The sequence below is a fragment of the Coregonus clupeaformis genome, chromosome 24 (genome assembly GCF_020615455.1).
Source record: "Coregonus clupeaformis isolate EN_2021a chromosome 24, ASM2061545v1, whole genome shotgun sequence".
In the NCBI taxonomy this organism is placed as follows: Eukaryota; Metazoa; Chordata; class Actinopteri; order Salmoniformes; family Salmonidae; genus Coregonus; species Coregonus clupeaformis.
In genome coordinates, this window is record NC_059215.1 from 13,564,389 (window position 1) to 13,589,818 (window position 25,430).

Below are 25,430 nucleotides of genomic sequence, written 5' to 3' on the forward strand. Positions count from 1 at the left end.
GTCCTATATCGACATAACCTGAAAGGCCGCTCAGCAAGGAAGAAGCCACTGCTCCAAAACCGCCATAAAAAAGCCAGACTACGGTTTGCAACTGCACATGGGGACAACGATCGTACTTTTTGGAGAAATGTCCTCTGGTCTGATGAAACAAAAATAGAACTGTTTAGCCATAATGACCATCGTTATGTTTGGAGGAAAAAGGGGGATGTTTGCAAGCCGAAGAACACCATCCCAACCGTGAAGCACGGGGGTGGCAGCATCATGCTGTGAGGGTGCTTTGCTGCAGGAGGGACTGGTGCACTTCACAAAATCGATGGCATCATGATGAAGGAAAATTATGTGGATATATTGAAGCAACATCTCAAGACATCAGTCAGGAAGTTAAAGCTTGGTCACAAATGGGTCTTCCAAATGGACAATGACCCCAAGCATACTTCCAAAGTTGTGGAAAAATGGCTTAAGGACAACAAAGTCAAGGTATTGGAGTGGCCATCACAAAGCCCTGACCTCAATCCTATAGAAAATTTGTGGGCAGAACTGAAAAAGCGTGTGCGAGCAAGGAGGCCTACAAACCTGACTCTGTTACACCAGCTCTGTCAGGAGGAATGGGCCAAAATTCACCCAATTTATTGTGGGAAGCTTGTGGAAGGCTACCCGAAACGTTTGACCCAAGTTAAACAATTTAAAGGCAATGCTACTTTATACTAATTGAGTGTATGTAAACTTCTGACCCACTGGGAATGTGATGAATGAAATAAAAGCTGAAATAAATCATTCTCTCTACTATTATTCTGACATTTCACATTCTTAAAATAAAGTGGTGATCCTAACTGACCTAAGACAGGGAATTTTTACTAGGATTAAATGTCAGGAATTGTGATAAACTGAGTTTAAACGTATTTTGCTATGGTGTATGTAAACTTCTGACTTCAACTGTATTGGTCATATCTTTACTAATGCTGCAGAGATTTGTTTGAAAGCTGTATCCAAATCCATTGGATGTAGTGATCACAATATAGTTGCCATATCTAGGAAAACCAAAGTTCCAAAGGCTGGGCCTAATATTGTGTATAAGAGGTCATACAATAAGTTTTGTAGTGATTCCTATGTTGTAAAGAATATATGTTGGTCCATGGTGTGTAATGAGGAGCAAACAGACACTGCACTTGACACATTTATGAAATTGCTTATTCCAGTTACTAATAAGCATGCACCCATTAAGAAAATGACTGTAAAAACTGTTAAATCCCAGTGGATTGATGAGGAATTGAAAAATTGTATGGTTGAGAGGGATGAGGCAAAATGAATGGCAAATAAGTCTGGCTGCACGACCGATTGGCAAACGTATTGCAAATTGAGAAATCATGTAACTAAACTGAATAAAAAGAAGAAGAAACTACACTATGAAACAAAGATAAATGACAAAGAATGATAGTAAAAAGCTTTGGAGCACCTTAAATGAAATCTTGGGAAAAAAGGCAAACTCATTGAATCAGATGGCTCATTGAGAATCTGTGGTATAACTTAAAGATTGCTGTACACCAGCAGAACCCATCCAACTTGAAGGAGCTGGAGCAGTTTTGCCTTGAAGAATGGGCAAAAATCCCAGTGGCTAGATGTGCCAAGCTTATAGAGACATACCCCAAGAGACTTGCAGCTGTAATTGCTGCAAAAGGTGGCTCAACAATGTATTGACTTTGGGGGGGGGGGGGATGTCAGATACACACACACACGCACGCTCAAGTTCAGTTTTTTTGTCTTATTTGTTGTTTGGTTCACAATAAAAAATATTTTGCATCTTCAAAGTGGTAGGCATGTTGTGTAAATCAAATGATACAAACCCCCTAAAAAAATCAATTTTAACTCCAGGTTGTAAGGCAACAAAATAGGAAAAATGCCAAGTGGGTTGAATACTTTCACAAGCCACTGTACATGTCAGCTACTACAGCGACTGAAATGACTGCAACACTTAACAAAGAGTTTCAGTTAGTTTCAAAGTGGGTGGCAAGGAATAAGTTAGTCCTAAATATTTCTTTTAAAAAAAGCATTGTATTTGGGACAAATAATTCACTAAACCCTTAACCTCAACTAAATCTTGTAATAAATAATGTGGAAATTGAGCAAGTTGAGGTGACTAAATTGCTTGGAGTAACCCTGTATTGTAAACTGTCATGGTCAAAACAAATTGATACAACAGTAGCTAAGATGGGGAGAAGTATATCCATTGTGACGTCACGAGAGGCTACACAGCTTTCAGCGGGATTGCTCAAGTAGTGCAAGGAGACAAGGTTCAAACAAAACAAGGATTTTATTATAGGTCTTGGGAAATTAACGAAACTATAACAAAATTCTGTTCTCTTGTGGCTCTTTAAGGGTTAACAGTTCAGGGATGTCTCTTCCACATCCAAAATCATAATTCTCACTCGCTCAGATAACTTTTCCCCAGCCTTACTGTAGTCCACGTTGCAGCTAGTGGCCAACCCAGCAAAAAGTCCTTCCAAATGTCTCTCACGTATTTCCACAGGTGCATATATCCAAAGGTGAGTATTTCCCAAAGGTAAGTATCTCCAAATCCTTATATTCCTCATGGAAGTGGACGTGCAGCACTCTTGTCCTCCAGAGAGCCCAGGTTGGAGACTGTGTCTCTTCACCCCCCAACACACTCCCTCAGTGTGTCTCTTCCCTTCCCAAACCTTCAGCTCATCAGCTCCTCATTTGTTTCAGCTGCGTGGGAAGATTGGCCATAGAGGGGGTGGAGTTCCCGACCATACCAGCAGATGGAGCCATAGCTGTCTGGGTTTGCAGCCACCTCAGGGGGATGTAACGTCCCTCCAGGACACAGCCTCTCGTGACATCACACATCCCCCTCCTCGGGACCGACGTCCTCGTCGGGGTAAAGGCAGCGAAGAAGGCATCACGCCGGGAGAGGGCGTCCGCATTGCCGTGGTGCTTGCCAGCCCTTTATTGGGCGGGTATTTTGGACAACCCTCTGTCTCTGCAACTGCAATTCCTCTGCCTTCAGAAGGTTGGCTTTCTTTTGCTCCTCCAAGAGAGCCACGTTTGCTTGCATCTGGGCTTGCTGGCCAGCAACAAGGGCTTTCAATATGTCCTCCATTTCAGTCGGCGGGGAGCCTACGGCCAACTTGGAAAACTGGGTGATCAAACCTTCGGTATCCTCCTCTGACATGCACTATTAACGCTTGAGCGTGCCCGTATTCTCCACCATCTGTGACGTCACGAGAGGCTACACAGCTTTCAGCGGGATTGCTCAAGTAGTGCAAGGAGACAAGGTTCAAACAAAACAAGGATTTTATTATAGGTCTTGGGAAATTAACGAAACTATAACAAAATTCTGTTCTCTTGTGGCTCTTTAAGGGTTAACAGTTCAGGGATGTCTCTTCCACATCCAAAATCATAATTCTCACTCGCTCAGATAACTTTTCCCCAGCCTTACTGTAGTCCACGTTGCAGCTAGTGGCCAACCCAGCAAAAAGTCCTTCCAAATGTCTCTCACGTATTTCCACAGGTGCATATATCCAAAGGTGAGTATTTCCCAAAGGTAAGTATCTCCAAATCCTTATATTCCTCATGGAAGTGGACGTGCAGCACTCTTGTCCTCCAGAGAGCCCAGGTTGGAGACTGTGTCTCTTCCCTTCCCAAACCTTCAGCTCATCAGCTCCTCATTTGTTTCAGCTGCGTGGGAAGATTGGCCATAGAGGGGTGGAGTTCCCGACCATACCAGCAGATGGAGCCATAGCTGTCTGGGTTTGCAGCCACCTCAGGGGGATGTAACGTCCCTCCAGGACACAGCCTCTCGTGACATCACACCATAATAAAGCGCTGCTCTACCTTCTTAACAGCACTATCAACAAGGCAGGTCCTACAGGCCCTAGTTTTGTCACAACTGGACTACTGTTCAGTCGTGTGGTCAGGACTTTAGGAAAATTGCAATTGGCTCAGAACAGGGCAGCACGGTTGGCCCTTGGATGTACACAGAGAGCTAATATCAATAATATGCATGTCGATCTCTCCTGGCTCAAAGAGGAGGAGAGATTGACTTCATCACTACTTGTGTTTATGAGAGGTGTTGACATGTTGGGTGCACCGAGCTGTCTGTTTGAGCTACAGGCGCAAAACTCGGTCACCCATGCATACCCCACAATACATGCCACCAGAGGTCTCTTCACAGTCCCCAAGTCCAGAACAGACTATGGGAGGCGCACAGTACTACATAGAGCCATGACTACATGGAACTCTATTCCACATCAAGTAACTGATGCAAGTAGTAAAATTAGATTTAAAAAACAGATTAAAAAACACCTTATGGAACAGCGGGGACTGTGAAGCAACACAAACATAGGCGCAGACACATGCATACACACACACGATAACATACGCACTATACACACACGTACACATGGAGTTTTGTACCGTAGATATGTGGTAGTGGTGGAGTAGGGGCCTGAGGGCACACAGTGTGTTGTGAAATCTGTGAATGTATTGTAATGTTTTCAAAATTGTATGAACTGCCTTAATTTTGCTGGACCCCAGGAAGAGTAGCTGCTGCCTTGGCAGCAGCTAATGGGGATCCATAATAAATACAAATACAAAAAATACAAATGTTATGGTCTCTAATGGTCTTCAATGGTAAAGTCCCAAACACACACTGTATAGTGTTTTGCAATGGCAATGGTATTGGTTTGGGTTTAATGGTAAATGTTTCAGGAATGTTAATCATAGCCTTTAACAACTATAGAAACGATTTCAGAACAATCTGTCGAAATCCACCATCTTGTGCTTTTTGAGGTGGAACAACCCCATTGTCAATAGATGCCAGATCTGGGCATTTCTCCCTGGAATTGTCTGCAAAAAACTGGAATAGATAATTCCTTTCCCATTGGTATCAAGTGACAAATTAATAATTGTTGATAGTGTAAAATGAGTTTAATTGCCTGCTTGTCAATAGCCTACAATTGAATTCGTCCAAATCATGGAGAAATGTTTGTACAATTAGATGAGAATAATGTACTGTTAGTTATTAAATACTGCATCTCCATCTGCTTGCTAGTTGAAGGCCTACCATTGTCACCATTCAACCATCCTGGGTTTCTCACACATCTAATATGATTTCTCACCCTGGACATGTGCATGGGGACCATAGAGATAGATAGAGGACTCTAGTGCCCAAAAGCCTATTTTTGCATAAAAGTGGCATTGAGAACTTTCACCTTTTTGAAGTAGCCGACTGGGTGGGACGTCCTATGGGTTAAGGAAGGATCACATAATTCCATCCAGGTCACCAGGAGGGATCAGCCAATGAATTATACTTGTGAGCAAACATTCCATAACTGCAGGTTATTGTCATTATATACATTATATATACAGATCTCCTGACTACTTCAAAATAGAGTGGTGAGGAGGAGGAGGAGGAGCTTGGACCCTTCATGTCCGGAAGTAATTTAGCCATTCATTGTAGTCCTTGGCGCTCTGTAGAGTTGCTATTTTCGAGGTTTCTCATCTCAATTAACTAGTGACATTCCTGGATTACTCATTATATTAATAAAGCCTGATTTAATCAACAAATACAATAGTCCGTAAAAAAAAAAAAAGGTTAAGGGTCGAAGACTGTGTACATATCTGGCTGTTTTGGCAAAATCACTACATATCCCATCGAGCCAAGCGGGGAGAGGCTGCCCGTTACCACAGTTCCAAGACCAATTAGAAACATCCAGCTAACCCTACCCCCCCCCAAAAAATAAAAAAAATAACAAAAAAAATACAACAAATAAATAAAATAAAAACCCTAAGCCAATGACTCCGGTGGATCTCAAAACTGAACTTGGATCCTCGTTAAGTAGCATTGATATCCTTCGTCACCGTTGTCTTACGACAGATAGCTCAATCCAGTCATGACTATTCAACAAAACAATAAATCGTTTTCAAGTTTCTTTCCAGTGACTTTCTTAGTTACATGATTGTATAATACGTTTTGAAGTTGTTTGTTGCTACTTGGCTACCTGCCAAACTATTCACGTTTTACTTTTAATAAACGTTTAATCAATCTCTGTGTTCAACAAATTTACCAACTTTTTAGTTTTGTCCTCACTCATCTTTTTTCGTTAAACTTTTTCACCCCGGACGTTTTATCCCGAGACAGAAGAGTCATTTTCCTGTGCGTTTTAGCTGCCAACTTTACTTTACTTTATTTTCCTTTTTTCCATCGCAACTTTTTTCCCTTATTCAACTTTTTCACTCCGGACGCTTTATCTGGACATGGTTCGTCAACATCTTCAACAGCCGAAGCTAAGTAGTAACATTAACATGATGTCTTCTAATTGCAGTCGCTGTACTCATAATATACAGGAGAACGATCGCCTTACGGCGAGAATAGCTGTGCTACAAGCCCAGCTTCAGACGCAATCGTTAGGCAAGGGTAATTTCAGTGTAGGAAAGGAAGAAACAGCGTCTGTGCCACCAGTAAGTACAGACAGTAACGTTAGTATAAATCCCCCCGCACAGTCCCCGCAGCCGGACAACTTTCTCATGGCTTCTGGAGGGAAATACTGTTGGAATGCTCAACCGGTGTCGCTCATTCAGCCGACAGAAACCTTCAACCGGTTTTCCCCATTATGTAGCGAGTCGGAGTCTGAGTCTGAGTCTTCTCTTGTCTCTACTCCTCCCGTTACGGGGTCTGAGACGCCGAAGGCTCCCACCATTAGCTCTGACAAATTGAAAACCCTAGTCATTGGCGACTCCATTACCCGCAGTATTAGACTTAAAACGAATCACCCAGCGATCATACACTGTTTACCAGGGGGCAGGGCTACCGACGTTAAGGCTAATCTAAAGATGGTGCTGGCTAAAGCTAAAACTGGCGAGTGTAGAGAGTATAGAGATATTGTTATCCACGTCGGCACCAACGATGTTAGGATGAAACAGTCAGAGGTCACCAAGTGCAACATAGCTTCAGCGTGTAAATCAGCTAGAAAGATGTGTCGGCATCGATTAATTGTCTCTGGCCCCCTCCCAGTTAGGGGAAGTGACGAGCTCTACAGCAGAGTCTCAGCACTCAATCGCTGGTTGAAAACTGTTTTCTGCCCCTCCCAAAAGATAACATTTGTGGATAATTGGCCCTCTTTCTGGGACTCACCCACAAACAGGACCAAGCCTGACCTGCTGAGGAGTGACGGACTCCATCCTAGCTGGAGGGGTGCTCTCCTCTTATCTACCAACATAGATAGGGCTCTAACTCCTCTAGCCCCACAGTGAAATAGGGTGCAGGCCAGGCAGCAGGCTGTTAGCCAACCTGCCAGCTTAGTGGAGTCTGCCAATAGCATAGTCAGTGTAGTCAGCTCAGCCATACCCATTGAGACTGTGTCTGTGCCTCGACCTAGGTTGGGCAAAACTAAACATGGCGGTGTTCACCCTAGCAATCTTATTAGGATAAAGACCTCCTCCATTCCTGCCATTATTGAAAGAGATCGTGATACCTCACATCTCAAAATAGGGTTACTTAATGTTAGATCCCTCACTTCAAAGGCAGTCATAGTCAATGAACTAATCACTGATCATAATCTTGATGTGATTGGCCTGACTGAAACATGGCTTAAGCCTGATGAATTTGCTGTGTTAAATGAGGCCTCACCTCCTGGTTACACTAGTGACCATATTCCCCGTGCATCCCGCAAAGGCGGAGGTGTTGCTAACATTTACGATAGCAAATTTCAATTTACAAAAAAAAAATGGCGTTTTCATCTTTTGAGCTTCTAGTCATGAAATCTATGCAGCCTACTCAATCACTTTTTATAGCTACTGTTTACAGGCCTCCTGGGCCATATACAGCGTTCCTCTCTGAGTTTCCTGAATTCCTATCAGACCTTGTAGTCATAGCAGATCATATTCTAATTTTTGGTGATTTTAATATTCACATGGAGAAGTCCACAGACCCACTCCAAAAGTCTTTCGGAGCCATCATCGACTCAGTGGGTTTTGTCCAACATGTCTCTGGACCTACTCACTGCCACAGTCATACTCTGGACCTAGTTTTGTCCCATGGAATAAATGTTGTAGATCTTAATGTTTTTCCACAAAATCCTGGACTATCGGACCACCATTTTATTACGTTTGCAATCGCAACAAATAATCTGCTCAGACCCCAACCAAGGAGCATCAAAAGTCGTGCTATAAATTCTCAGACAACACAAAAATTCCTTGATGCCCTTCCAGACTCCTTCTGCCTACCCAAGGACGTCAGAGGACACAAATCAGTTAACCACTTAACTGAGGAACTCAATTTAACCTTGCGCAATACCCTAGATGCAGTTGCACCCCTAAAAACGAAAAACATTTGTCATAAGAAACTAGCTCCCTGGTATACAGAAAATACCCGAGCTTTGAAGCAAGCTTCCAGGAAATTGGAACGGAAATGGCGCCACACCAAACTGGAAGTCTCCCGACTAGCTTGGAAAGACAGTACCGTGCAGTACCGAAGAGCCCTCACTGCTGCTCGATCATCCTACTTTTCCAACTTAATCGAGGAAAATAAGAATAATCCAAAATTTCTTTTTGATACTGTTGCAAAGCTAACTAAAAAGCAGCATTCCCCAAGAGAGGATGGCTTTCACTTCAGCAGTAATAAATTAATGAACTTCTTTGAGGAAAAGATCATGACCATTAGAAAGCAAATTACGGACTCCTCTTTGAATCTGCGTATTCCTCCAGGGCTTAGCTGTCCTGGATCTGCACAGCTCTGCGAGGGCCTGGGATCGGGAGAGACACTTAAGTGTTTTAGTACTATATCTCTTGACACAATGATGAAAATAATCATGGCCTCTAAACCTTCAAGCTCCATACTGGATCCTATTCCTACTAAACTGCTGAAGGAGCTGCTTCCTGTGCTTGGCCCTCCTATGTTGAACATAATAAACAGCTCTCTATCCACCGGATGTGTACCAAACTCACTAAAAGTGGCAGTGATAAAGCCTCTCTTGAAAAAGCCAAACCTTGACCCGGAAAATATAAAAAACTATCGGCCTATATCGAATCTTCCATTCCTCTCAAAAATTTTAGAAAAAGCTGTTGCGCAGCAACTCACTGCATTTCTGAAGACAAACAATGTATACGAAATGCTTCAGTCTGGTTTTAGACCCCATCATAGCACTGAGACTGCACTTGTGAAGGTGGTAAATGACCTTTTAATGGCGTCAGACCGAGGCTCTGCATCTGTCCTCGTGCTACTAGACCTTAGTGCTGCCTTTGACACCATCGATCACCACATTCTTTTGGAGAGACTGGAAACCCAAATTGGTCTACACGGACAAGTTCTGGCCTGGTTTAGATCTTACCTGTCGGAAAGATATCAGTTTGTCTCTGTGAATGGTCTGTCCTCCGACAAATCAACTGTACATTTCGGTGTTCCTCAAGGTTCCGTTTTTAGGACCACTATTGTTTTCACTATATATTTTACCTCTTGGGGATGTTATTCGAAAACATAATGTTAACTTTCACTGCTATGCGGATGACACACAGCTGTACATTTCAATGAAACATGGTGAAGCCCCAAAATTGCCCTCGCTAGAAGCCTGTGTTTCAGACATAAGGAAGTGGATGGCTGAAAACTTTTTACTTTTAAACTCGGACAAAACAGAGATGCTTGTTCTAGGTCCCAAGAAACAAAGAGATCTTCTGTTAAATCTGACAATTCATCTTGATGGTTGTAAAGTCGTCTCAAATAAAACTGTGAAGGACCTCGGCGTTACTCTTGACCCTGATCTCTCTTTTGACGAACATATCAAGACTGTTTCAAGGACAGCTTTTTTCCATCTACGTAACATTGCAAAAATCAGAAATTTTCTGTCCAAAAATGATGCAGAAAAATTAATCCATGCATTTGTTACTTCTAGGTTAGACTACTGCAATGCTCTATTTTCCGGCTACCCGGATAAAGCACTAAATAAACTTCAGTTAGTGCTAAATACGGCTGCTAGAATCCTGACTAGAACCAAGAAATTTGATCATATTACTCCAGTGCTAGCTTCCCTACACTGGCTTCCTGTTAAGGCAAGGGCTGATTTCAAGGTTTTACTGTTAACCTATAAAGCGTTACATGGGCTTGCTCCTACCTATCTTTCCGAGTTGGTCCTGCCGTACATACCAATACGTACGCTACGGTCACAAGACGCAGGCCTCCTAATTGTCCCTAGAATTTCTAAGCAAACAGCGGGAGGCAGGGCTTTCTCCTATAGATCTCCATTTTTATGGAACAGTCTGCCTACCCATGTAAGAGACGCAGACTCGGTCTCAACCTTTAAGTCTTTACTGAAGACTTATCTCTTCAGTAGGTCATATGATTGAGTGTAGTCTGGCCCAGGAGTGTGAAGGTGAACGGAAAGGCTCTGGAGCAACGAACAGCCCTTGCTGTCTCTGCCAGGCCGGTTCCCCTCTCCACTGGGGTTCTCTGCCTCTAACCCTGTTGCAGGGGCTGAGTCACTGGCTTGCTGGTGCTCTTTCATGCCGTCCCTGGGAGGGGTGCGTCACTTGAGTGGGTTGAGTTACTGACGTGATCTTCCTGTCTGGGTTGGCGCCCCCCTTGGTTTGTGCTGTGGTGGAGACCTCTGTGGGCTATACTCGGCCTTGTCTCAGGATTGTAAGTTGGTGGTTGAGGATATCCCTCTAGTGGTGCGGGGGCTGTGCTTTGGCAGAGTGGGTGGGGTTATATCCTTCCTGTTTGGCCCTGTCCGGGGTTTCTTCGGATGGGGCCACAGTGTCTCCGGACCGCTCCTGTCTCAGCCTCCAGTATTTATGCTGCAGTAGTTTATGTGTCGGGGGGCTGGGGTTAGTTGGTTATACCTGGAGTACTTCTCCTGTCTTATCCAGTGTCCTGTGTGAATTTAAGTATGCTCTCTCTAATTCTCTCGTTCTCTCTTTCTCTCTGAGAACCTGAGCCCTAGGACCATACGTCAGGACTACCGGGCATGATGACACCTTGCTGTCCCCAGTCCGCCTGGCCTTGCTGCTATTCCAGTTTCAACTGTTCTGCCTGCGGTTACGAAACCCCTACCTGTCCCAGACCTGCTGTTTTCAACTCTTAATGATCGGCTATGAAAAGCCAACTGAGAGACCTGAGCCCTAGGACCATACGTCGGGACTACCGGCCGTGGTGACTCCTTGCTGTCCCCAGTCCGCCTGGCCTTGCTGCTATTCCAGTTTCAACTGTTCTGCCTGCGGTTATGGAACCCCTACCTGTCCCAGACCTGCTGTTTTCAACTCTTTAATGATCGGCTATGAAAAGCCAACTGAGATTTATTCCTGATTATTATTTGGCCATGCTTGTCACTTATGAACATTTTTGAACATCTTGGCATGGTTCTGTTATAATCTTCACCCGGCACAGCCAGAAGAGGACTGGCCACCCCTCATAGCCTGGTTCCTCTCTAGGTTTCTTCCTATGTTTTCGCCTTTCTAGGGAGTTTTTCCTAGCCACCGTGCTTCTACACCTGCATTACTAGCTGTTTGGGGTTTTAGGCTGGGTTTCTGTACAGCACTTCGAGATATTAGCTGATGTAAGAAGGGCTATATAAAATAAAATTGATTGATTGATTGATTGAGGGTGCAGTATTTATGAAGTTGGCCAATGGGGATGAAAACTATCATAGTTCAGCTAGCCAGCTAGTTTAACCAGGGAAAACTATCTCGGGACAGGATATTTTTATTTAACTAGTCAAGTCAGTTAAGAACAAATTCTTATTTACAATGACGGCCTAAAAATATATAGCGTGACATACATTTGTAAATGTACAGTATTTGGAATACATACATTTGTATGAAAATATTTTATTTGGCAAATATTTTATATTTCACATGCATTTTTTTTTCGGTATGGGACTCCTGCTTACCACTCTAGGGAGATGGGCTCAATCGCGATGTCCATGCTCTCACAGACGCCATAATGGGACAGAGACAATTATGCGATGTCTATCTAAGTCTATGATAAGGACACCTGTGAATGGAGGACACATACGAAAAGCAGAAAAGCCGTACTAGACAAATATCACATCACATTTCCCCTCAATATTATCTTAATCGTAAAAATAAAAAAAACTGTCACACACAAAATGTCCCCGTGTTAATAATTAACAGTCAGTCAACTTACCGCGCTCACCTTCATGGTCATCGCCCGCTCAGCCAGAAGGGCATTCGACGTCAGAAAAGGGTATTTTCCAAAAGCTGTTATCACGAGAGCTCACTCAAAAATTACAGGTAGGCATATGGAGACACATTTTCCATCTGTCCTGATATCTCCCAGGTAAGTTGCCGGCGTTCATAACTACAGTTTCATTTGGTATCTGTGAGGACGCGCTGTTGTTCTTACAGCTCTCTTTCTTGCTTGGAAGACCAATTAGTAGGCCTATGGGTAATTGGCACGATATCCCATCAGCTTGTATCTGCATGTGCTTTCTTACGATATTTTCTGTGAGTTAAAAATTGAGTATACTGGTTTTTGTTATGTGGTCTAGGCCAGTAGTTCCCAACCAGGGGTAGAACACCTAGGGGTACTTGTCCTATCCACTGGGGGTACTTGAGGAGACTCATGAGACCGTAGGTCTACTGGATACTATGTTGATTATATTATACTATTTCTAGGCCTTATGTTGCATAAATCTCTCTTCCTGAAGTTGTGAGAAATGGTAAGAACCATCTGTAATCTATGGATGTGCAGGCGTCTCCATGCAACAACACCTCAGACCCTCTGTGCTGTAAGTCTTTTATGTTCCCATGTGTAAACTACAACAGTCTCTCATCAACACCAGCTCAGATAAAATATTAGATGTGCAACAAGAACCAAGTTTGATGTACCAGTTGGCTGTCTGAGTGCACCAGTTACACTGATTGTGTTGTGTTCCACCTGTACCATCTGTACTGTGTATGTATTCAGATGAGGAAGGATCAGGCACATTAGCTGTGATCATTATCCCCACTCTCCTGGCTCTCAGCACAGTGGTTGTTGTGACCAGCATACTGTGCAGTCTCTTCTGTAGAAGAATAGCAACACCAGAGAGGACCTCCATCCCTGCCCATTACACAAATTGTGGTAAACTTAAACCTATTGGAAATATCAACCTGTGTTAGACCTGTAATATTGTCTAGTGAATTCACCACAGTGAATTATTGCGTAAAAATAATTGTTAATGCAATCTGTTCCTGCTCATATCAACACTCTGCATCAGTATGCAAACTTTAAACCACGACTAACATGAGCCCTCTACTGCCTAGGAAGGCACATGACATTGTACAAACATTACAATATAAACCTCAAGAAACAACTTCAAGTTGAAATTCAAATGCATGCTATCACAAATGTTTAGCACAGTACTGCGTTGCATCCAGCAGGTCAGGAGTGTGTGTCCACTAGCCCAGTGGATCCATGGGAGATCCCAGGAGAATGTACTCTGGAGGGGCTGGAGTTCTGGCAGCCTGGCCACTATGGTCCTATCTGCAGAGGCACAATGAGAAGAAAGGATATACCCAGTGCTGTGGTGGTCAAGACACTCCGAGGTATATGCTTGTACAGTTCTATACAGGCTGTGTGTGGGACATTGTAGCATATTTTTGGAGAGATTGCCCCCAAGCAAGTATGAGGTATGGGAGAGCTGTGTGTACCTCGCAGGTAAAAACAAACATACTTTTTGAATTCGACTCTTAGAGGATCCCACTGCAATGGATTTTGTTATTTTATTTCTATGATCTTGTTACTTATTTAAGAAGTTGAAAACTTTGGTCCAATCTCTTACTTACAGTATACTGTTTCTCCTTTCAGGTGGCATAAATCAGCCTGAGGCAAAGGAGTTTGTTGACTGGATCCTTTTCCATGGTAAAGTGTGTAAACACCAGAACCTGGTCCGGATGCTGTACTGTCAGACACAGAGACTACCCATGTACCTGGTACTGGAGGCCTGTAGTCCTGGCAACCTCCTGCACTACCTCTGGACCCTGAGAAATGTAAGACAACAATTCCAAATCAAATCAAATCAAATTTTATTGGTCACATGCGCCGAATACAACAGGTGCAGACATTACAGTGAAATGCTTACTTACAGCCCTTAACCAACAGTGCATTTATTTTTTAACAAAAAAGTAAGTGTTGAGAAAAAAAGAGCAGAAGTAAAATAAAATAACAGTAGGGAGGGTATATATACAGGGGGGTACCGGTGCAGAGTCAATGTGCGGGGGCACCGGCTAGTTGAGGTAGTTGAAGTAATATGTACATGTGGGTAGAGTTAAAGTGACTATGCATAAATAATTAACAGAGTAGCAGCAGCGTACAAGGATGGGGTGGGGGGGCAGTGCAAATAGTCTGGGTAGCCATGATTAGCTGTTCAGGAGTCTTATGGCTTGGGGGTAGAAGCTGTTGAGAAGTCTTTTGGACCTAGACTTGGCACTCCGGTACCGCTTGCCGTGCGGTAGCAGAGAGAACAGTCTATGACTAGGGTGGCTGGAGTCTTTGACAATTTTGAGGGCCTTCCTCTGACACCGCCTGGTATAGAGGTCCTGGATGGCAGGAAGCTTGGCCCCAGTGATGTACTGGGCCGTACGCACTACCCTCTGTAGTGCCTTGCGGTCGGAGGCCAAGCAGTTGCCATCCAGGACTTTAATTGGTGGGACTTTAAGTTTATTTGCTGTAACAAATACATTGGAAATCATACTCACCAGAGCCCTCACTAATCAACCTTGCTGAATATGAATAATACTGTATTTCTAATCCCAATATGATGTAAATTCATTATTATTCAATTTTTCAGTTACATTTAATTCAAATTGAAGTCATTAATTGAAAGGTCTACAGAGAAATAATAATAATTGGTGATTTTAATTTCAGACATTTAATACCGAGCATCCCCCTGAGTTGACTGAATAATAATTAATTTCCCTGTTCTCCAGAGTGATTCGGAGTCCTTGAGTCCACTGCAACACTTTTCAGAGAGATCAGTGTTTTTGGTGGCAAAGCAGGTGGCAGCAGGCCTGGTAAGTCATTTTCTGTAGCATTTGGAGAGATCTAATATCCAATGGAATAGCCAAAATACAGTACCACAACAAGCTCTGTGCAGTGAATACAGTGTAATGTCCTAGCTGCATATTGATACCAATGTGATTTATAACAGTTTCATCGTCAATAGACGACACCTCATGGAAAACCTTGGTACTGCAGTCAGTTGCTAGAATACAATGACTATGAGCATGTAATCCAAGCAATTTAAAAGTTTCACATCAACTATATCCTGGTGTCTGCATTCAAGCACATCATTAATATTACACAGTTTTTTTTCTTCTACTATCTTCTTTCAGGACTATCTGTTGTCAGAGCACAGGCTTGTACATGGTAATGTCGCTGCACAGAACGTCCTGATTGGTCCAGGGTTCTCTGTGAGGGTGTCTGGATTGGGCCTGGCCTTCGAGGTCCGCCAGCGCCAGACTGACAAACTGGCCAATCGCAGGTGCCAGAATGACAAGCTGGCCAATCAGAGAACAGCTGAGGTCCCTCTCAAATGGCAGGCTCCAGAGAGGATAATGAAGCACCCAACCACAGACAGGAGTGATGTGTGAGTTTTGGGACATGTAGGGCCGGTTTCCCAGACACAGATTAAGCCCATTCCTGGACTAAAGCATTATCAATTAAAAAATCTCAATTGAAATAGCTTCTTTTTTTTTGTCTAGCACTAAACGTAATCTGTGTTTGGGAATCCGTCCCGTAGAGTATACATTAACCGAACATTTGTTTGGTTTTATTAACGTTCAGACAAAATATTTCTACATGACTTTCAGTAGTTTTTTGTAACATCTCAACATGCTTGATAACTTGTTTTCTCTCCCCCTCAGATGGTCTTTTGGAATATTTCTGTATGAATTGATCACATTGGGTAACTGTTACTTTGCAGATATCTGATTCAAGTAATTTTGCAAATGCACGCCTACCTCTACAATAAGACAACAATATTTTCAGTTAGTTTTTTGTTTGTTTTAGTAGTCTTTAATATTTTATTAATTTTTCATATTTCTTCCTCAGGCTCTCCCCCCTACCCTGATCTGGAGCCGGAGTGTGTGTTCCTCCACCTACAGAAATCATACAGGATGAAGAGGCCAGACAACTGTGGAGGGCCCTTGTAAGTCTGTGCCCGTCCCTGGCCATAAAGAGTCTAATATGTCTACAATATTCTCATTAAACCATAAGAATATACATGTAATTATGCCACAGCCAATGTAAAGCCCATTATTAGCTGTGTAATGCCTCCATGTTGTAGCTGCCTATTTAATCTAATCAGGCTCTCTCATTCTATTCTATTCATCGGTCTCTCTCTCCAGGTATGACCTGATGAAGTACTGCTGGATGTGGAGCTTCAAGGACCGGCCTGTGTTCTCCGCCATCATCAAGCTTCTGGGGTCTTACACATACCTTGCTGGCACTACAGACATCTACATCCCAGAGGGCATGGACATCATTGACTACAGCAAGAGGGCAGGTGTGCTGCCCTAAATATCTAGCCCAAGGCATCACATTCATGAATAAAGAGGCTAGCTAGAAGCAAGGAGTGAGTCCATTACAAAGCATGGCTGTAGTTGATTTTAGGTTGATGTGTACTGTACTGTGGTATCAAATGTGTTATAAACTTTCAGAGAGATTATTTTATGATGCTGAGATGAAATTTTGTAAATGGGTTAACATAAGGGTGCATGAGGGTGTGGAAGTATTGTATGGAGGATGCAACCTAGCCTTATTGTAAGATTGCATTTTTGGATGAGTGTCCCTTTTAGCACATAAATGGATGTCAGGAAAAAAGAATCTGCCACTATAATGTTATTGTCACGTCACATTTTTGGCCCATCACAAGTGAACATATTTTAAGAACTTGTACAAATGTAAGAAGTGTTCTTAATGTCATATTGTCCCCAGTGTCATGAAACCAGGCAAGTCATTATATCACCACTTTTTTAATTGTCAAAACATTTACATAATTTAAAAGATATATTTTACTTGTTTTTAATTGGGTGAGGATAACTATTGTGCCATTAACGGTAGTAATGAGACATGTAGTATTGTAGCCATACAGTTAGTGCCCACAACGAGACTGTCTTGAAGTCACTGTGATCACGCTATGTAAAACTGTACTGCACACACTCCACTGTTGATTTTCATAACATTGCTTATCATTGACCATGATGCCAACAAACAAGTAGTTTGGACCACATGGAGGTGACATTTATAGTTTTACTGTCCTGTTGCTATTGTCAGTCAGTCTCTAAAGACAATTCAAAACAAATCCATCATCACATTGTCTCAATCACACACTCATATCTTAAAATTCTAAAGGGAGGCACAAACCACCATTTTCAGAATAACACACGAGGCATGCGGAAATTGATGAAGAACAGGAATATTCCAGACAACATTTTTGTCCTCATGATTCACGCTTAATAGTAACTGCAAAACCTTTTCACACTACTGCGCTGAGCCGAACCAAGCCAAGATGAGCTGTGCAGGACTGGTTACACATCCACCATAGTTGCTGAAATCGTACTGGAAATGACAGCAGGAAAGGAATACATCTAAGTCAGCACAGAACAATTCGGGCTGGCACTATAGTGTGAAAGTGTACACGTTATCAACTGAACTAAAAAAATTACAAAATATTCACTGTACCTCAGCTTAAAAGCAATGGGATGGTAATGCATTATTTTATTTTTTTATGCACTACTGAAAGTGCAAAGCCTCCTAAAACAGAAGCAGAGGTGCACAAATACCAAATATAAAGCTACGTTCACAGGAGCTAGAATCTGACCACAATGTCATGTGTAAGTCAAATTAAAAGGGACTGTCTGGGAGTGGTCTGAGGAAAACTAGTGGTTTGGAACTCTTTCTTGTTGGTCTATTAACTAATTTACTGCCAATGTCACCAGGCAGGCCAAAACTCCATCCCACCAAAACAGGCTCTTTTCAAACAGCTCTCGCACTAAAAGGCCATTATCATTTTTACAATTTCAGTGTATTATTCCAACCAGTGTGGAAATATATATAAAAACACAGGAAAATCATGTTTTTGACTGCACTGGGCATTTAAAGCAGTGGTTCCCAAACTGTGGGGCTCGCCCCAGGGGTCGGCGGGGGGAGGAACGCAGTCCGGCTTTCAACTTACAACTTTCAAGAGTATTAGTAGAATGCACAAGGTGCAATTTCGAAATGCATCATCAGTTTCCCCCTTTTCATGTCAGTCATTGCATACCTTGCTTAGAGAGCAATTTTTTTAGCCAGGTTTCTTTGCCCATAGATTTTGTTGTAATGTTTGAGTCACTCAAATATCACATGAATACATAGACATGGCAAAAATGTATAGAATTGCAAGAATATGAGCATTAAAACTGCAAAATTATCTTTTGCACCCCATTACAAAATGTGTAGAAATGCAGGAAATAAGCTTTAAACCTGCTAAATGTTCTCTCTGCCAACAAGAGGTGTGTGAACAGTTCATGTCATGAACAGTGCTTGTGCCCATAGAAATAGATGTGGCGCGCAGAGAGGAGGCACAGGATGTTCCCCAATGCTGGAAGGGGGGCCTGAGTGAAAAAGTTTGGGAACCCCTGCTTCCTGTCCTAAAGAGGAAATGCACATTTAGGTTCGACCTCCAAAGAATGACAAAGGCTACTTATACATACATATTCACGAATTGGGTGTGGGAATTTCTATGTGGAGTTGATAAACATAAATAAATAGGGCAGTGTAGCTAGCTAATATCATCTGTTGGTGATGTTTAGTTTTTTTACTACACCATATTCAAAAGATTAGCCAGCTGGCTCTATGGCTCGCTCTGGAGCTGGATTTGTCATAAGCATTGGTTTAGGGAAAATTTTGCCACAGATGGAAACCACTTGAATTCGCCATCTGTTATCTCCAAAGTTGTGGCATCCTCCATAAATGAAGGCTGCGAATCCGCCATAGAAATAGTTCGAATGAATAAGGTGAAGCTCCGGTAATATGGCTAACTATTGAAAGATAGCTGATATGCGTTTGTCTTCATTGTAATGGTCACAGTGCAAACTTTGTTAGGTAGACTGCTGGCAGGCTTCGGTACAGCAAAGCAAAGTCAGCCCGTGCTCATGGTTCTCACAGTGGAAGTGAAATAAGTTACAATGACTTTGCTTATGATCATGCACGCCGCAAATGACATGTAACTATAGATCGGTTAGCTGACAACGTCACAAACACGATGTGCACGCTTCAATGGGGCAGAAATCCGTGTGTCGTGATTCTGGATGGGCAGATAGCATGTGGTTTGTAGCTAACATTACACCAATCAAAGCAGTGGAGCGTGTAGTGACGCAAAACCGTTCATCTTGGGACGACGGGTGTAGCGGGTTTGCAAAACGCTATCATATCACGCAATATACCATTTATATATATTTAAATCCACAAATTATCCAATGGATTATGAGAATTTTAATGGTTAAAACAAAGTATTTCAATTTGCTCCATGGCTCAGGCAGCCAAGTGGACACGGGGCTGTTTGGCTCAACACGGTCGAAGAGGAATAACTTTGCAGCGGTTTCTGATTAATAAACAATGCCATGCTGGGTGGTAACATTCAAATAAAACCCAGCCCTTAAACAAAACGTCTGCAAATAAAAAAATATCATAGGAAAAGACACCGCATTCACAAGGATTTGGACGAAGTGGGCAGTTCAGATGTCACTTCAAGCCCAAATATACTTTGACTAAAACAATGACTTATTAACTTAAATCATTGGGCAACTTTGTGGGTAAACTCTAGCCATCGTTTTTCAGCTCGAAAAAGTGGATTTGTACTGGTGTGGGCATTTAATAACAACATTGAGACCCATTTATTTTATATGAATGCCCATTATTGTATTCACCATAGCTAGCCTATGATCTTTTTAATATACAGTGCCCTCTGTAATTATTGGGACAGTGAAGCATTTTTTCTCCTTTTGGCTCTATACTCAAAGTTTGGATTTGAAATCAAACGATAACTAGGAGGGTAAAGTGCAGACCATCAGCTTTAATTTGAGGGTATTTAATCCATAGTGGGTGAACAGTTTAGACATTACAGCACTTTTTTGCTGTAATTTCAAAACGGTTCACCCAATATGGATGAAATACCGTCAAATTAAAGCTGACAGTCTGCACTTTAACCTCAATGTCATTGTTTGATTTCAAATCCAAACCTTTTAAGTATAGAGCCAAAAGAAGAAAAATGCTTCACTGTCCCAATAATTACAGAGGGCACTGTATATCTGGTGGGACCGTAAGCACTATTACATTTTGCTTGCAATAAAATGAAACTAATCTTTTCTCAAAATGGTTAAGATTTTTAAGAAAAATAATACTATTCCGATTAAAGAATGCAGTTGATGATCAAAAACAACAAACTTGGTGTTTTGAAGAGAAAATAAAAACTACATATTTCTCAACAATCCCATATATCCACACACAATTCATTATGTACAATCACTTTGGTAGAGTTATTTTCAGTAGAACATAAGATCTAGAGATGGTAGTGTCTACCATCATTTAAAAAACCATTATACAATTAACTTTGTTTGTATCTGCAATATAATGAAAACATGATTTTTATTACAAATACAGTGGGGGAAAAAAGTATTTAGTCAGCCACCAATTGTGCAAGTTCTCCCACTTAAAAATATGAGAGAGGCCTGTAATTTTCATCATAGGTACACGTCAACTATGACAGACAAAATTAGAAAAAATAATCCAGAAAATCACATTGTAGGATTTTTTATGATTTTATTTGCAAATTATGGTGGAAAATAAGTATTTGGTCAATAACAAAAGTTTCTCAATACTTTGTTATATACCCTTTGTTGGCAATGACACAGGTCAAACGTTTTCTGTAAGTCTTCACAAGGTTTTCACACACTGTTGCTGGTATTTTGGCCCATTCCTCCATGCAGATCTCCTCTAGAGCAGTGATGTTTTGGGGCTGTCGCTGGGCAACACGGACTTTCAACTCCCTCCAAAGATTTTCTATGGGGTTGAGATCTGGAGACTGGCTAGGCCACTCCAGGACCTTGAAATGCTTCTTACGAAGCCACTCCTTCGTTGCCCGGGCGGTGTGTTTGGGATCATTGTCATGCTGAAAGACCCAGCCACGTTTCATCTTCAATTCCCTTGCTGATGGAAGGAGGTTTTCACTCAAAATCTCACAATACATGGCCCCATTCATTCTTTCCTTTACACAGATCAGTCGTCCTGGTCCCTTTGCAGAAAAACAGCCCCAAAGCATGATGTTTCCACCCCCATGCTTCACAGTAGGTATGGTGTTCTTTGGATGCAACTCAGCATTCTTTGTCCTCCAAACACGACGAGTTGAGTTTTTACCAAAAAGTTATATTTTGGTTTCATCTGACCATATGACATTCTCCCAATCCTCTTCTGGATCATCCAAATGCACTCTAGCAAACTTCAGATGGGCCTGGACATGTACTGGCTTAAGCAGGGGGACACGTCTGACACTGCAGGATTTGAGTCCCTGGCGGCGTAGTGTGTTACTGATGGTAGGCTTTGTTACTTTGGTCCCAGCTCTCTGCAGGTCATTCACTAGGTCCCCCCGTGTGGTTCTGGGATTTTTGCTCACCGTTCTTGTGATCATTTTGACCCCACGGGGTGAGATCATGCGTGGAGCCCCAGATCGAGGGAGATTATCAGTGGTCTTGTATGTCTTCCATTTCCTAATAATTGCTCCCACAGTTGATTTCTTCAAACCAAGCTGCTTACCTATTGCAGATTCAGTCTTCCCAGCCTGGTGCAGGTCTACAATTGTGTTTCTGGTGTCCTTTGACAGCTCTTTGGTCATGGCCATAGTGGAGTTTGGAGTGTGACTGTTTGAGGTTGTGGACAGGTGTCTTTTATACTGATAACAAGTTCAAACAGGTGCCATTAATACAGGTAACGAGTGGAGGACAGAGGAGCCTCTTAAAGAAGAAGTTACAGGTCTGTGAGAGCCAGAAATCTTGCTTGTTTGTAGGTGACCAAATACTTATTTTCTACCATAATTTGCAAATAAATTCATAAAAAATCCTACAATGTGATTTTCTGGATTTTTTTTCTCTCAATTTGTCTGTCATAGTTGACGTGTACCTATGATGAAAATTACAGGCCTCTCTCATCTTTTTAAGTGGGAGAACATGCACAATTGGTGGCTGACTAAATACTTTTTCCCCCCACTGTATCTTACAAATTGAGAGCATGCCATTAGTTTGACTCTACCATGTTTTTTTTTCACTGCAAAAACTGTGCCGCCATTTTCTTATTCTTTACAGTAAAAAACTTCTCAATGACTTTATTAATTACTGAAAATACTTTTTTGTATTATTGTTGTAGTAATCTCAAGCACAATTAGTGCATAAGGGATGATACAGTACACACTAGACAGTACAACTCTGCAGTTGTATTGTACAAACATAATAGATACAGATACCCAAACCCTGTCTTAATCAAAAACAGAAATGGCTAAGGTACAGTACATTATCCATCAAGTGTTCATGATGAAAAAGGCAGTTAAATCTTACAAAAACATTACACCGTCCTCTTACGTTCTGTTTTTCGATCCGCTGTGGATAGCTAGCAGCAGCAGTCTGGGCGCTTTAGTTAACCCCACCGGACGGCTTGTTGACAAGCCATGTGCGAGTGTGAATTTGTAGCAAGGCCTTTAATGCCTACTACACTTTGCAGCTCCATAGAGTTGTTGGGAACAAAATGTAGGAGACAGACCACAAGAGGTAGTACACACATGCCGGAGGGAAAGAGGAACAGAACACCATGACAACTCCTGCAAAACAAAACAGAAAAATATAGAAATGTGATGAATAGCCTACCTAAACAAATAGCCTACCTTTCTAATTGCTAGGTTTTGGGATCTGAAACATGAATAAACTTTATAAACTCTCAATTGAGATTTAAGTATGAACTCTTATTCTGAAGTGAGGACTCTTATTACTGCTCACATGCTTAAAGTCCCTGGTATCAACATCCCAAAAGATTTTACAGGACCAAACTTACATTTTTTGAAGAATTGTTTTAACATCTAATGTACTATTTTATTTTTTCACAGAAAAGTGTTTCCCAGGCTTTATTTTAATGGAGTGGATGCTTGGCAGAATTCTCTGGAAGCATCTTCCAGATAGGTAAACAACCGAGCCTTCTGCATTAGGTAGATGCTGCTCCTTCCGCTGCCACTTGCCCCTCTTTCCTGTTCTCACTCACCCTGCACATGATTGGACGTCTTTGTCTGGTGTACAAACTTCGCCAAATTGTTGTAACTATAAACAACCTTTGTCGGTTGTAATTACAATAAACGACAAACAATTGAATTTACCGCCCACACACATTGTAACCTATGTGCGGCAGACTGATCACTTGAATTGACGGGCATGTTGTCATTGTCAAACTCTGGTTAGCCTATCGCCAATGAATGACCCAGCCTATCGCCTGGGTCGTTCTTGAATTACAGTGGCATTTGCATCCCTCGTCTTTGCAACCATGAAAAACACTTTAAAATGACAAATTGCCACACATCAATCATGTTTTTGATAAAACAAAGTGAGCCATTTATACTGCAAAACTTGATGTTTATGCATTGTTTAAAGTACTTAGGGAAAGCAAATTGGCTTATCCCAGTAGTAACCCAGAAGAGTTGTAGTGACATGTTTTGGGGATTTAGAAGTTTCTATCTATTTTAAATGCTAGAAAATAAACACAATTATTGTAAATATTTTATATATCTATAAAATCAAATAACTGTTTAAATACTTTTTTTTTAAACAAATATAATGTGTCCCTAGGTTTTATGTCATTGGTGTTGCTGCATGGAAAATCACTCATACAAAGACTTTGAGCATTCCCTCCAGTGGCAAACTGTTATAAGGGAGGGGTCTATATTAAAGAAAATTACTAGCTAATCACACCCTTTTAGTATGTCAATTTGAGGATTCCATTTATAATTTGTGTGCATAAATCCAGTGTCACTTGGTGTTACTCAATTTAAATGAAGGGAAATTACATTGTGATTAATCATATCACTTAAGTCTATTTTTGTAAAGGTTTAATGACCATCTGTGGCCTCCATTTAAGAAAATCCAAATTTACCTAAAATGTATCATTGGTGTTTCTACTCCTACTGGTATCACAATGTTATCATAATGGTCAAAACTACTTAAAGTCATGAAGCTGTCATGGATCGCCCCGGTACTGCTGCTCATTCCGTTCACCAGTTCCGGAGGTCTACGTCACCAGCTTTCTAGGTGTCACTGACATTGATCATTACCACCAACCACGGACTGTCTTGTCTCATTACGCACACCTGGTTCCCATTCCCCCTGATTAGTATGTGTATGTGTATATACAGTGGGGGAAAAAAGTATTTAGTCAGCCACCAATTGTGCAAGTTCTCCCACTTAAAAAGATGAGAGGGGCCTGTAATTTACATCATAGGTACACGTCAACTATGACAGACAAATTGAGAAAAAAAATCCAGATAATCACATTGTAGGATTTTTAATGAATTTATTTGAAATTATGGTGGAAAATAAGTATTTGGTCACCTACAAACAAGCAAGATTTCTGGCTCTCACAGACCTGTAACTTCTTCTTTAAGAGGCTCCTCTGTCCTCCACTCGTTACCTGTATTAATGGCACCTGTTTGAACTTGTTATCAGTATAAAAGACACCTGTCCACAACCTCAAACAGTCACACTCCAAACTCCACTATGGCCAAGACCAAAGAGCTGTCAAAGGACACCAGAAACAAAATTGTAGACCTGCACCAGGCTAGGAAGACTGAATCTGCAATAGGTAAGCAGCTTGGTTTGAAGAAATCAACTGTGGGAGCAATTATTAGGAAATGGAAGACATACAAGACCACTGATAATCTCCCTCGATCTGGGGCTCCACGCAAGATCTCACCCCGTGGGGTCAAAATGATCACAAGAAAAATCCCAGAACCACACGGGGGGACCTAGTGAATGACCTGCAGAGAGCTGGGACCAAAGTAACAAAGCCTACCATCAGTAACACACTACGCCGCCAGGGACTCAAATCCTGCAGTGCCAGACGTGTCCCCCTGCTTAAGCCAGTACATGTCCAGGCCTGTCTGAAGTTTGCTAGAGTGCATTTGGATGATCCAGAAGAGGATTGGGAGAATGTCATATGGTCAGATGAAACCAAAATATAACTTTTTGGTAAAAACTCAACTCGTCGTGTTTGGAGGACAAAGAATGCTGAGTTGCATCCAAAGAACACCATACCTACTGTGAAGCATGGGGGTGGAAACATCATGCTTTGGGGCTGTTTTTCTGCAAAGGGACCAGGACGACTGATCCGTGTAAAGGAAAGAATGAATGGGGCCATG

General features: G+C 41.9%; 2 protein-coding genes across 14 annotated transcripts in view; one reads left to right on the forward strand and one right to left on the reverse strand.

Moving 5' to 3' along the window:
* The first annotated feature begins 12,151 nt into the window (after positions 1 to 12,151).
* On the forward strand, positions 12,152 to 17,312 carry si:ch73-206d17.1 (tyrosine-protein kinase STYK1). Of its 7 annotated transcripts, none has more exons than XM_041845720.2 (10): positions 12,152 to 12,258; positions 12,675 to 12,755; positions 12,935 to 13,090; positions 13,387 to 13,554; positions 13,817 to 13,998; positions 14,938 to 15,021; positions 15,343 to 15,596; positions 15,874 to 15,914; positions 16,061 to 16,157; positions 16,357 to 17,312. In XM_041845720.2, exons 2-10 carry the CDS (start codon positions 12,707 to 12,709, stop codon positions 16,526 to 16,528), a joined length of 1,203 nt encoding a protein of 400 aa, XP_041701654.1. In that variant the 5' UTR covers positions 12,152 to 12,258; positions 12,675 to 12,706; the 3' UTR covers positions 16,529 to 17,312. The 7 variants fall into 7 exon arrangements, with proteins under 7 accessions (XP_041701654.1, XP_041701652.1, XP_041701650.1 ...); XM_041845718.2 differs by having other exon boundaries at positions 12,165 to 12,304; positions 12,643 to 12,755; XM_041845716.2 differs by having other exon boundaries at positions 12,165 to 12,304.
* Positions 17,313 to 22,349: 5,037 nt separating this feature from the next.
* Positions 22,350 to 25,430, reverse strand: part of tmem269 (transmembrane protein 269) — a 41,766-nt gene continuing 38,685 nt past the window's right edge. For all 7 annotated transcript variants that reach the window (XM_045207050.1, XM_045207051.1, XM_045207052.1 and 4 more), the window contains one exon: positions 22,350 to 22,853. In XM_045207050.1, coding sequence (XP_045062985.1) covers positions 22,744 to 22,853 — 110 coding nt within the window. In that variant the 3' untranslated portion in view covers positions 22,350 to 22,743. The remainder of the gene's footprint in view (positions 22,854 to 25,430) is intronic.

Excerpts from the sequence above, each read along its gene's own strand:
- si:ch73-206d17.1 (XM_041845720.2), top strand. The coding sequence starts at position 12,707 with ATGGATGTGCAGGCGTCTCCATGCAACAACACCTCAGACCCTCTGTGC. Across the intron at positions 12,756-12,934 it reads CACCTCAGACCCTCTGTGCT|ATGAGGAAGGATCAGGCACA; the intron begins GTAAGTCTTTTA and ends GTATGTATTCAG. Across the intron at positions 13,555-13,816 it reads GGTGGTCAAGACACTCCGAG|GTGGCATAAATCAGCCTGAG; the intron begins GTATATGCTTGT and ends TTCTCCTTTCAG.